Source organism: Mustelus asterias, unplaced genomic scaffold, assembly GCF_964213995.1.
Source record: "Mustelus asterias unplaced genomic scaffold, sMusAst1.hap1.1 HAP1_SCAFFOLD_1587, whole genome shotgun sequence".
Classification (NCBI taxonomy): Eukaryota; Metazoa; Chordata; class Chondrichthyes; order Carcharhiniformes; family Triakidae; genus Mustelus; species Mustelus asterias.
In genome coordinates, this window is record NW_027591532.1 from 1 (window position 1) to 12182 (window position 12182).

A 12182-nucleotide genomic window follows, 5' to 3' on the forward strand; every position below is an offset into this window, starting at 1 on the left:
CGCCCCCCTCTCTCCCCCCGCCCCCCTCTCTCCCCCGCCCCCCCTCTCTCCCCCGCCCCCCCTCTCTCCCCCGCCCCCCTCTCTCCCCCGCCCCCCTCTCTCCCCCGCCCCCCTCTCTCCCCCGCCCCCCTCTCTCCCCCGCCCCCCCTCTCTCCCCCGCCCCCCTCTCTCCCCCGCCCCCCTCTCTCCCCCGCCCCCCTCTCTCCCCGCCCCCTCTCTCCCCCGCCCCCCTCTCTCCCCCGCCCCCCCCCTCTCTCCCCCGCCCCCCTCTCTCCCCCGCCCCCCTCTCTCCCCCGCCCCCCCTCTCCCCGCCCTCCCCCGCCCTCCCCCTCTCTCCCCCTCTCTCCCCCGCCCTCCCCCGCCCTCCCCCGCCCCCCTCTCTCCCCCGCCCCCCTCCCTCCCCCGCCCTCCCCCTCACTCCCCCTCTCTCCCCCTCTCTCCCCGCCCTCCCCCTCCCTCCCCCCTCCCTCCCCCTCCCTCCCCCTCCCTCCCCCGCCCTCCCCCGCCCTCCCCCGCCCTCCCCCTCTCTCCCCCTCTCTCCCCCTCTCTCTCTCCCCCTCTCGCCCCCTCTCTCTCGCCCCCTCTCTCTCGCCCCCTCTCTCTCGCCCCCTCTCTCTCGCCCCCTCTCTCTCGCCCCCTCTCTCTCGCCCCCTCTCTCTCCCCCCCTCTCTCTCCCCCCCCTCTCTCTCGCCCCCTCTCTCTCCCCCCCTCTCTCTCCCCCCTCTCTCTCCCCCCCTCTCTCTCCCCCCCTCTCTCTCCCCCCCTCTCTCTCCCCCCCTCTCTCTCCCCCCCTCTCTCTCCCCCCCCTCTCTCTCCCCCCCTCTCTCTCCCCCCCTCTCTCTCCCCCCTCTCTCTCCCCCCCTCTCTCTCCCCCCCTCTCTCTCCCCCCCTCTCTCTCCCCCCCTCTCTCTCCCCCCCTCTCTTTCCCCCCCTCTCTCTCCCCCCCTCTCTCTCCCCCCCTCTCTCTCCCCCTCTCTCTCTCCCCCTCTCTCTCCCCCCCTCTCTCTCTCCCCCTCTCTCTCTCCCTGGTTCTAAGTGATCCTTTGTATGTCGCAGCAACAGGAGCTGGCGGCTGCGCTGAGTCGGCAGAGGAAGGAGCTGGAGGACATCATTCGAGCCAAAGATAGAGAACTGGAAGAGAGCAAGGTGAGAATTTCAGTGGGAGGAGCAGGGGATAGTTTGGAGCTCAGGGCTGATGGGATCTGAGTGTGTGGGCAATAAAATTGTATAAACAACTCAGGCCATTCAGCCCCTCGAGACTGTGACACAGGAACAGGAGGAGGCCATTCAGCCCCTCGAGACTGTGACACAGGAACAGGAGGAGGCCATTCAGCCCCTCGAGACTGACATATGAACAGGAGGAGGCCATTCAGCCCCTTGAGTCTGTGACACAGGAACAGCAGAAGGTTATTCAGCGCCTCGAGTTTGTTACCTACACCTATTGAGGTGCAGGTAAACCCACAGTGCTGTGAGGGAGGGTGTTCCAGTGAAGGAACGGTGCTATATTTCCAAGTTTGGATGGTGAGTGACTTGGGGGGCATCTTCCAGGTGGTGATGCACAGGAATATAATATATAAGAGCAGGAGTAGACCAGATGGCCTGTCAAATCTGCTCCAGTACTCACTCTCTTTAAATCCTCAATTTAAACAGCTCCCTTTAGGTTGTGGTTTTAGAATACCTATTGCCAGAAAAATCTGTTCACCAGCTCTTTTCCCAGTGATATCAGTTTACTAAATAACATCATGTATACTCAAGCTACTGATTTTATTCAACTGCTGTAAATTGTCGTGGCAAAATGCAATGTGTTGTGTTTGGATGGCGTGGATGTGTGTGTATATATATATACAAATATGTTGTTATAATCCGGCTCACAAACTCCAAAGTGGCACGGTGACACAGTGGTTAGCGCTGCTCCCTCACAGAGCCAGGGACCCGGGGCAGCACGGTGGCACAGTGGTTAGCACTGCTACCTCACAGAGCCAGGGACCCGGGGCAGCACGGTGGCACAGTGGTTAGCACTGCTACCTCACAGAGCCAGGGACCCGGGGCAGCACGGTGACACAGTGGTTAGCACTGCTACCTCACAGAGCCAGGGACCCGGGGCAGCACGGTGACACAGTGGTTAGCACTGCTACCTCACAGAGCCAGGGACCCGGGGCAGCACGGTGACACAGTGGTTAGCGCTGCTGCCTCACAGCGCCAGGGACCCGGGGCAGCACGGTGACACAGCGGGTTAGCACTGCTGCCTCACAGTGCCAGGGACCCGGGGTGGCACGGTGACACAGTGGTTAGCACTGCTGCCTCACAGCGCCAGGGACCCGGGGTGGCACAGTGACACAGTGGGTTAGCACTGCTGCCTCACAGTGCCAGGGACCCGGGGCAGCACGGTGGCACAGTGGGTTCGCACTGCTCCCTCACAGCGCCAGGGACCCGGGGTGGCACGGTGACACAGTGGTTAGCACTGCTGCCTCACAGTGCCAGGGACCCGGGGCAGCACGGTGGCACAGTGGGTTCGCACTGCTCCCTCACAGCGCCAGGGACCCGGGGTGGCACAGTGACACAGTGGTTAGCACTGCTCCCTCACAGTGCCAGGGACCCGGGGCAGCACGGTGACACAGTGGGTTAGCACTGCTGCCTCACAGCACCAGGGACCCGGGGCAGCACGGTGACACAGTGGTTAGCACTGCTGTCTCACAGAGCCAGGGACCCGGGGCAGCACGATGACACAGTGGTTAGCACTGCTCCCTCACAGTGCCAGGGACCCGGGTTCGATTCCCGGCTCGGGTCACTGTCTTTGTGGAGTTTGCACGTTCTCCTCGTGTCTGCGTGGGTTTCCTCCGGGTGCTCCGGTTTCATCCCACAGTCCAAAGATCTGCGGGTTAGGTGGATTGGCCGTGCGAAATTGCCCCTTAGAGTCAGCAGGACTCGCAGGGTAAATATGTGGGGCTATGGGGATAGGGGCTGGGTGGGATTGTGGTTGGTGCTGATTCGATGGGCTGAATGGCCTCCTTCTGCACTGTAGGGATTTTATTAGAGCATAAGTTTTGCACTTTGAACTTTGGCACAGATAAGAATAAGATGCTCCACTCCAGGTATGATTCAAATGACCCACTAGGGAGCTTTTATCAAATAAAGTTTATTTAAGAATATAGTTAACATGTACAGGAAGAAAATTAGCAAGGACTTTTATCAATTACAAACAAGAAACAAAAATCCTAAAGTTGTATAAACCTTAACTGAATGCACTGTTCCAATACAACAAACCTCCTCCTAAACATACACCTGCCCCAGGTTTAGCACAGAAAATACGGATGTTCACGTGGTTTTGCAGCTCAGCAACACCTGCTGCAACTTAGAGACTGCAGAGGAGGTTTACCAGGATGTTGCCTGGTATGGAGGGGCTTAGTTATGAGGAGAGATTGGGTAAACTGGGGTTGTTCTCACTGGAAAGACGGAGGATGAGGGGTGACCTAATAGAGGTGTATAAAATTATGAAAGGCATAGATAGGGTGAACGATGGGAAGCTTTTTCCCAGATCGGTGGTGACGTTCACGAGGGGTCATAGGTTCAAGGTGAGGGGGGGGGAGGTTTAACATGGATATCAGAAGGACATATTTTACACAGAGGGTGGTGGGGGCCTGGAATGCGCTGCCGGGCAAGGTGGTGGAGGCGGACACACTGGGAACGTTTAAGACTTATCTCGATAGCCACATGAACGGAGTGGGAATGGAGGGATACAAAAGAATGTTCTAGTTTGGACCAGGGAGCGGCGCGGACTTGGAGGGCCGAAGGGCCTGTTCCTGTGCTGTATTGTTCTTTGTTCTTTGTCCTTTGATAAGAATTAAAACTCTGATTTCCCCGATCGGGAAATTCCAGCCCTTTGAGGTAGAGATAAGGTTACTGGTAGCCTCGAGCAAGCAAGCCACCAATAGCAACACTCACTCCAGGAAGGCAAGAGAACTGCTTCCAACAAATCAGAATTCCCAATACCAGGGAGAGAGACGCACACTGCCCCCAGCCCAGAGTCCACACACCATCCCAGTACAGACTTCCCAATACCAGGGAGAGAGACGCACACTGCCCCCAGCCCAGAGTCCACACACCATCCCAGTACAGACTTCCCAGTGCCAGGGAGAGAGACGCACACTGCCCCCAGCCCAGAGTCCCCACACCTTCCCAGTACAGACTTCCCAATACCAGGGAGAGAGACGCACACTGCCCCCAGCCCAGAGTCCCCACAACTTCCCAGTACAGACTTCCCAGTGCCAGGGAGAGAGACGCACAGTGCCCCCAGCCCAGAGTCCCCACACCTTCCCAGTACAGACTTCCCAGTGCCAGGGAGAGAGACGCACACTGCCCCCAGCCCAGAGTCCCCACACCATCCCAGTACAGAATTCCCAATACCAGGGAGAGAGACGCACACTGCCCCCAGCCCAGAGTTCACACACCATCCCAGTACAGACTTCCCAGTGCCAGGGAGAGAGACGCACACTGCCCCCAGCCCAGAGTCCCCACACCTTCCCAGTACAGAATTCCCAGTGCCAGGGAGAGAGACGCGCACTGCCCCCAGCCCAGAGTCCACACACCTTCCCAGTACAGACTTCCCAGTGCCAGGGAGAGAGACGCACACTGCTCCCAGCCCAGAGTCCACACACCTTCCCAGTACAGACTTCCCAGTGCCAGGGAGAGAGACGCACACTGCCCCCAGCCCAGAGTCCCCACACCTTCCCAGTACAGAATTCCCAATACCAGGGAGAGAGACGCACAGTGCCCCCAGCCCAGAGTCCACACACCATCCCAGTACAGACTTCCCAATACCAGGGAGAGAGACGCACACTGCCCCCAGCCCAGAGTTCACACACCATCCCAGTACAGACTTCCCAATACCAGGGAGAGAGACGCACACTGCCCCCAGCCCAGAGTTCACACACCATCCCAGTACAGACTTCCCAGTGCCAGGGAGAGAGACGCACAGTGCCCCCAGCCCAGAGTCCCCACACCTTCCCAGTACAGAATTCCCAGTGCCAGGGAGAGAGACGCACACTGCCCCCAGCCCAGAGTCCACACACCATCCCAGTACAGACTTCCCAGTGCCAGGGAGAGAGACGCACACTGCCCCCAGCCCAGAGTCCCCACACCTCCTGAAACTGAGTGTGAATGCTTTGTGTCGGAGCCCCCTGACTGTGTGCTGTCAATCTCCCCCCAACAATTTAAAAGGTTGAATGTAAACTGGTAAAACTGCAGGACGTTGTTATTCTGGCCAAATTTAAATTTAACAAATGGGTCTGTGAGGTGCCTTCAACTGACATCACAGCTATGGTACAAAAAGCAGCAGAGAAACAGGGATGAAAATAAATTCCTCATGGACACTGTCGCGTCACAATATAAATAAAGAACAAAGAAAATTACAGCACAGGAACAGGCCCTTCGGCCCCTCCAAGCCTGCACTGACCGTACTGCCCAACTGAACTAAAACCCCCTACCCTTCCGGGGACCATATCCCTCTATTCCCATCCTATTCATGTACTTGTCAAGACGCCCCTTAATACTCACGACCGTATCCGCTTCCACTACCTCCCCCGGCAGCGAGTTCCAGGCACCCACCACCCTCTGTGTAAAAAATCTGCCTCGTACATCTCCTTTAAACCTTGCCCCTCGCGCCTTAAACCTGTGCCCCCGAGTAATTGACTTTTCCACCCTGGGAAAAAGCTTCTGACTATCCACTCTGTCCATTCCCCTCATAATCTTGGAGACTTCTATCAGGTCTCCCCTCAACCTCCATCGCTCCAGTGAGAACAAACCAAGTTTCTCCAATCTTTCCTCATAGCTAATGCCCTCCATACCAGGCAACATCCTGGTAAATCTTTTCTGTACCCTCTCCAAAGCCTCCACATCCTTCTGGTAGTGTGGCGACCAGAATTGAACACTATATTCCAAGTGCAGCCTAACTAAGGTTCTATAAAGCTGCAACATGACTTGCCAATTTTTAAACTCAATGCCCCAGCCGATGAAGGCAAGCGTGCCGTATGCCTTCTTGAAAAATGTTGGTATACGTGAAATAGCCACTTTTTAAAGGAATGATTGATTGGATGTTTACTAGAGGTGAAGACAGACAAATTTCCACTTTTGTGTGGACAATAATGTTTCCTGGGGCCTCACGTCTGTCCCCCGATCCCTCAATCCCGACCCCCAAACTCTGTCTGTCCCCCGATCCCTCAATCCAGACCCCCAAACTCTGTCTGTCCCCCGATCCCTCAATCCAGACCCCCAAACTCTGTCTGTCCCCCGATCCCTCAATCCCGACACCCAAACCCTGTCTGTCCCCCTGATCCCTCAATCCCGACCCCCAAACCCTGTCTGTCCCCCGATCCCTCAATCCCGACACCCAAACCCTGTCTGTCCCCCGATCCCTCAATCCCGACACCCAAACCCTGTCTGTCCCCCGATCCCTCAATCCCGACACCCAAACCCGGTCGGTCCCCCAGATTCCTCAATCCCGACCCCAAAGCCTGTCAGTCCCAGATGTGAATCTATTCCGTGATGGAGCATCCACCGCCCTCTGGGATGGAGAATTCCAAAGTTTCACAATCCTCTGAGTGAAGAGATTTCTCCCCATCTCAGTCCCTAATGATTGGCCCCTTATCCTGAGACTGTGCCCCCGTGTTTTAGACTCCCCGCCAGCGGAAACAATCTCTCAGCGTCTACCCCATCAAATCCCCTCAGAATCCTGTAGCTTTCACTGAGATCATCGCTCATTCTTCTAAAGTCCAGAGAATCGAGATCCAATTTGCTCAGCCGGTCATCATAGGACAACCCTCTTCACCCCAGGGAACAGTCTCGTGAACTTTCCCTGTCCCATCTCCTTTCTTAAATGTGGAGACCAAAACTGCCGACAGTATTCCAGATGTGGCCTCATCAACACTCTGTCCAATTGGAACAAGACTTGATTCTTGTCCTCCAATCCTCTCGCAATAAATACCACCATGCCATTGGCTTTCCTCATTGCTTGCTGCACCTGCACGCTAACTTTCTGTCCACCGTGTCCAAGCGCACCCAAGTCTCTGGGACGATCCACACTGAATAGATTCTCACCTTTTAAAAACTATTCTAACAACCAAGTGAATAACTTCACATTACTCTACATTATACTCCATCTGCCCATTCACTTAACTTGCCCATCTCCCTTGGCAGCCTCTATATCCTCCTCACAGCTTAGCTTCCCACCTAGTTCAGCAAACTGTGAGCATTACTCTCTGTCTCTTTATATTGTAGCCAGCACAGCTTTTACCTCTGCTGCTTTACTCATTCAAGCCTAGCCCTGAGACCCCAGGGATGAGCGAGATTTCAGTCCTCAGTTTGTCAATATGATTTTTCTGCTGATATTAATTCCTTTAATTTCCTCACTCGCTTGAGTCACTAGTTTACCGTCTATTTCTGATCTGAAGCTTGTGTCTCCCACTGTGAAGACAGACACACACAATTTGCTATTTCCTCATTCCCCATGATAATTTCTCCTGTCTCTGAAGGTGGCAGGGCAGGTTGAGAGTGGTTAATAAAGCATACAGTATCTGAGGTTTTGTTAATGGGGCTTTGAGTACAAGAGTAAGGAGGTCATGTTGAACTTTTATAAGACACTAGTTAGGCCTCATCTGGAAACTGCGTCCAGTTCTGGGAGCCATATCTGAGGAAGGATGTGACGACACTGGAGATGTACAAAAATGATCCCAGGAATGAAGAACTGTAGCTATTTGGATAGACTGTTTACCTTGGAAAAAAGAAGGCTGAGAGGAAACTTGATGGAGGTATTCACAATCTTGAGGTGTATGGACAAGGTAAATAGTGAGATACTGTTCCCTCTCAAGAGGGCATCAAGAACTAGAGGGCGCAGATTCAAAACAATTAGCAAAAGGAGCAATGGTGATGTGAGGAAAAGCTTTTTCACCCAGGAGGGGATGGGAGTCTGGAACAAACTTCCTGAGACGGTGGAGGCAGGTTGAATTGAAGTCATCAAAAGGATTATTGTCCGAAAAGAGCGTGCAGGTTTACGAGGATAAGACAGGGAGGGGGTGAGGTAGAATACTCTTTCAGAGAGCCAGTGCAGATTCCAGGGCAAATGGCCTCCTTCTGCACTGTAATGATTCTGTCATTCTGCTTCTGAGGGGACAATGGTTATGTTCCCAGGTATCTGCTGTCCTTGTCCTTCTAGATGGTAGCAGTCGTGGGTTTGGAAGGTGCTGTCTAAGGAGTCTTGGTGAGTTGCTGCGGTGCATCTTGTAGATGGTACACACGGCTGTCACTGAGCGTCAGTGATGGACGGAGTGAATGTTTGTGGAAGGGGTAACAATCAAGCGGGGGCTGCTTTGTCCTGGATGGTGTCGAGCTTCTTGTGTTGGAGCTGCACCCATCCAGGCAAGTGGGGAGTTTTCCATCACACTCCTGACTTGTGCCTTGTAGATGGTGGACAGGCTTTGGGGAGACTTGGAATACTGTGTACAATTCTGGTCACCCTGTTATAGAAAGGATATTATTAAACTAGAAAGAGGGCAAAGAAGATTTACTAGGATGCTACCGGGACTTGATGGTTTGAGTTCTAAGGAGAGGCTGGATAGACTGGGACTTTTTTCTCTGGAGCGTAGGAGGCTGAGGGGTGACCTTATAGAGGTCGATAAAATAATGAGGGGCACAGATCAGCTAGATAGTCAATATCTTTTCCCAAAGGTAGGGGAGACTAAAACAAGAAGGCATAGGTTTAAGGCGAGAGGGGAGAGATACAGAAGTGTCCAGAGGGGCAGTTTTTTCACACAGAGGGTGGTGAGTGTCTGGAACAAGCTGCCAGAGGTAGTAGTAGAGGCGGGTACAATTTTGTCTTTTAAAAAGCGTTTAGACAGTTAGATGGGTAAGATAGGTTTCGAGGGATATGGGCCAAACACAGGCAATTGGGATTAGCTTAGGGGTTTAATTACAAGGGCGGCATGGAAAGGTTGGGCCGAAGGGCCTGTTTCCATGCTGTAAACCTCTATGACTCTATAACTCTGAGTCAGGAGGTGAGTTACTCACTGCAGTATTCCCAGCTTTTGACTTGCTCTGGTAGCCACGGTATTGATATCGAGTCACAGAGGTTTACAGAATTTGATTTGATTTATTATTGTCATATGTATGAGTCTACAGTGAAAAGTATTGTTTCTTGCGCGCTGTACAGACAAAGCATACCGTTCATGGACGAGGAAAGGAGAGAGAGACTAACCGTTCGAAGCACTTCATAATGATGGATGTCAGAGCCACCGGCCGATCGTCATTCAGGCACGCTGCCTGGCTTGGAGAAAACACTGCCCCTTTTGTGTTTCTCCCTGTAACTACATAGAAACATAGAAAAACTACAGCACAAAACAGGCCCTTCGGCCCCACAAGTTGTGCCGAACATAGAACAAGGATGTTGCCTGGATTGGGGGGCATGCCTTATGAGGATAGGTTGAGGGAGCTTGGTCTCTTCTCCCTGGAGAGACGAAGGATGAGAGGTGACCTGATAGAGGTTTACAAGATGTTGAGGGGTCTGGATAGGGTGGACTCTCAGAGGCTATTTCCAAGGGCTGAAATGGTTGCTACGAGAGGACACAGGTTTAAGGTGCTGGGGGGTAGGTACAGGGGGGATGTCAGGGGTAAGTTTTTCACTCAGAGGGTGGTGGGTGAGTGGAATCGGCTGACGTCGGTGGTGGTGGAGGCAAACTCGTTGGGGTCTTTTAAGAGACTTCTGGATGAGTACATGGGATTTAATGGGATTGAGGGCTATAGATAGGCCTAGAGGTGGGGATGTGATCGGCGCAACTTGTGGGCCGAAGGGCCTGTTTGTGCTGTGACTTTCTATGTTCTATGTTCTATATCCCTACCTTTTAGGCCTACCAATAACCCTCCATCCTATTAAGTCCCATGTACTCATCCAGGAGTCTCTTAAAAGACCCTATTGAGTTTGCCTCCACCACCACTGACGGCAGCCGATTCCACTCGCCCACCACCCTCTGTGTGAAAAACTTCCCCCTCACATCTCCCCTGTACCTACCCCCCAGCACCTTAAACCTGTGTCCTCTCAAAGCAGACATTTCCACCCTGGGAAAAAGCCTCTGAGAGTCCACCCGATCTATGCCTCTCAACACCTTATATACCTCTATTAGGTCTCCTCTCATCCTACGTCTCTCCAAGGAGAAAAGACCGAGCTCCCTCAGCCTATCCTCATAAGGCATGCCACTCAATCCAGGCAACACCCTTGTAAATCTCCTCTGCACCCTTTCAATCTTTTCCAGATCCTTCCTGTAATGAGGCGACCAGAACTGAGCACAGTACTCCAAGTGGGGTCTGACGAGGGTCTTATATAGCTGCATCATTATCCCCGGACTCCTAAACTCAATCCCTCGATTGATAAAGGCCAGCACACCATACGCCTTCTTAACCACCTCCTCCACCTGCAGGGCCGATTTTAGAGTCCTATGGACCCGGACCCCAAGATCCTTCTGATCCTCATGTCGTCTATATGGACTTTAGTAAAGCGTTTGACAAAGTCCCTCATGGTAGGTTGGGGGAGGGGGAGGTGGCTAGATGGGGGGAGAACTGGCTTGGTCACAGAAGACAGAGGGTGGTGGTGGAAGGGTCTTTTCCCGGCTGGAGGCCTGTGACTAGTGGTGTTCCGCAGGGCTCTGTATTGGGACCTCTGCTGTTTGTGATTTATATAAACGATCTGGAAGAAGGTGTAACTGGGGTGATCAGTAAGTTTGCGGACGACACGAAAATGGCTGGACTTGCAGATAATGAGGAACATTGTCAGAGGCTGCAGAAGGATATAGATAGGCTGGAAATTTGGGCAAAGAATTGGCAGATGGAGTTCAATCCAGATAAATGTGAAGTGATGCATTTTGGTAGAACTAACGTAGGGGGGAGCTATACGATAAATGGCAGAACCATAAAGGGTGTAGATACGCAGAGGGACCTGGGTGTGCAAGTCCACAGATCCTTGAAGGTGATGTCACAGGTGGAGAAGGTGGTGAAGAAGGCATATGGCATGCTTGCCTTTATAGGACGGGGCATAGAGTATAAAAGTTGGGGTCTGATGTTGCAGTTGTATAGAACGTTGGTTCGGCCGCATTTGGAATACTGCGCCCAGTTCTGGTCGCCACACTACCAGAAGGACGTGGAGGCTTTAGAGAGAGTGCAGAGGAGGTTTACCAGGATATGCCTGGTATGGAGGGGCTTAGTTATGAGGAGAGATTGGGTAAACTGGGGTTGTTCTCACTGGAAAGACGGAGGATGAGGGGAGACTTAATAGAGGTGTATAAAATTATGAAAGGCATAGATAGGGTGAACGGTGGGAAGCTTTTCCCCAGGTCGGTGGTGACGTTCACGAGGGGTCATAGGTTCAAGGTGAGGGGGGGCGGTTTAACACAGATATCAGAAGGACGTATTTTACACAGAGGGTGGTGGGGGCCTGGAATGCGCTGCCGGGCAAGGTGGTGGAGGCGGACACACTGGGAATGTTTAAGACTTATCGAGATAGCCATGTGAACAGAGTGGGAATGGAGGGATACAAAAGAATGGTCTAGTTTGGACCAGGGAGTGGCACGGGCTTGGAGGGCCGAAGGGCCTGTTCCTGTGCTGTATTTTTCTTTGTTCTTTGTTCTCTACAGTACTAAGAGTCTTTCCCTTTATATTGTACTCCTTCATCCCATTTGACCTGTCAAAATGGACCACTACGCATGTATCTGGACTGAAGTCCATCTGCCACTTCTCCGCCCAGTCTTGCATCCTATCTATGTCCCTCTGTAACTTCTGACATCCCTCCAGACTATCCACAACCCCACCAACCTTCGTGTCGTCAGCAAACTTACCAACCCATCCCTCCACTTCCTCATCCAGGTCATTTATGAAAATGACAAACAGCAAGGGTCCCAGAACAGATCCCCTGGGGCACACCACTGGTGACCGACCTCCATTTAGAAAAAGACCCATCTATACACACTCTCTGCCTCCTTTGGGCAAGCCAGTTCTGGATCCACAAGGCAGCAGCTCCTTGGATCCCATGCCCCCTCACTTTTTCTAGAAGCCTTGCATGGGGGACCTTATCGAACGCCTTGCTAAAATCCATATAAACCACATCTACCGCTTTCCCTTCATCAATGTGTTTAGTCACATTTTCGAAG

At 53.1% G+C, this 12182-nt stretch overlaps 1 protein-coding gene across 1 annotated transcript in view; it reads left to right on the forward strand.

Annotated features, from left to right (window-relative positions):
• The first annotated feature begins 1047 nt into the window (after positions 1-1047).
• LOC144488461 (E3 ubiquitin-protein ligase rnf8-B-like) overlaps positions 1048-12182 on the forward strand; it is a 68437-nt gene continuing 57302 nt past the window's right edge. The window contains exon 1 of the mRNA XM_078206531.1: positions 1048-1146. Coding sequence (XP_078062657.1) covers positions 1048-1146 — 99 coding nt within the window. The remainder of the gene's footprint in view (positions 1147-12182) is intronic.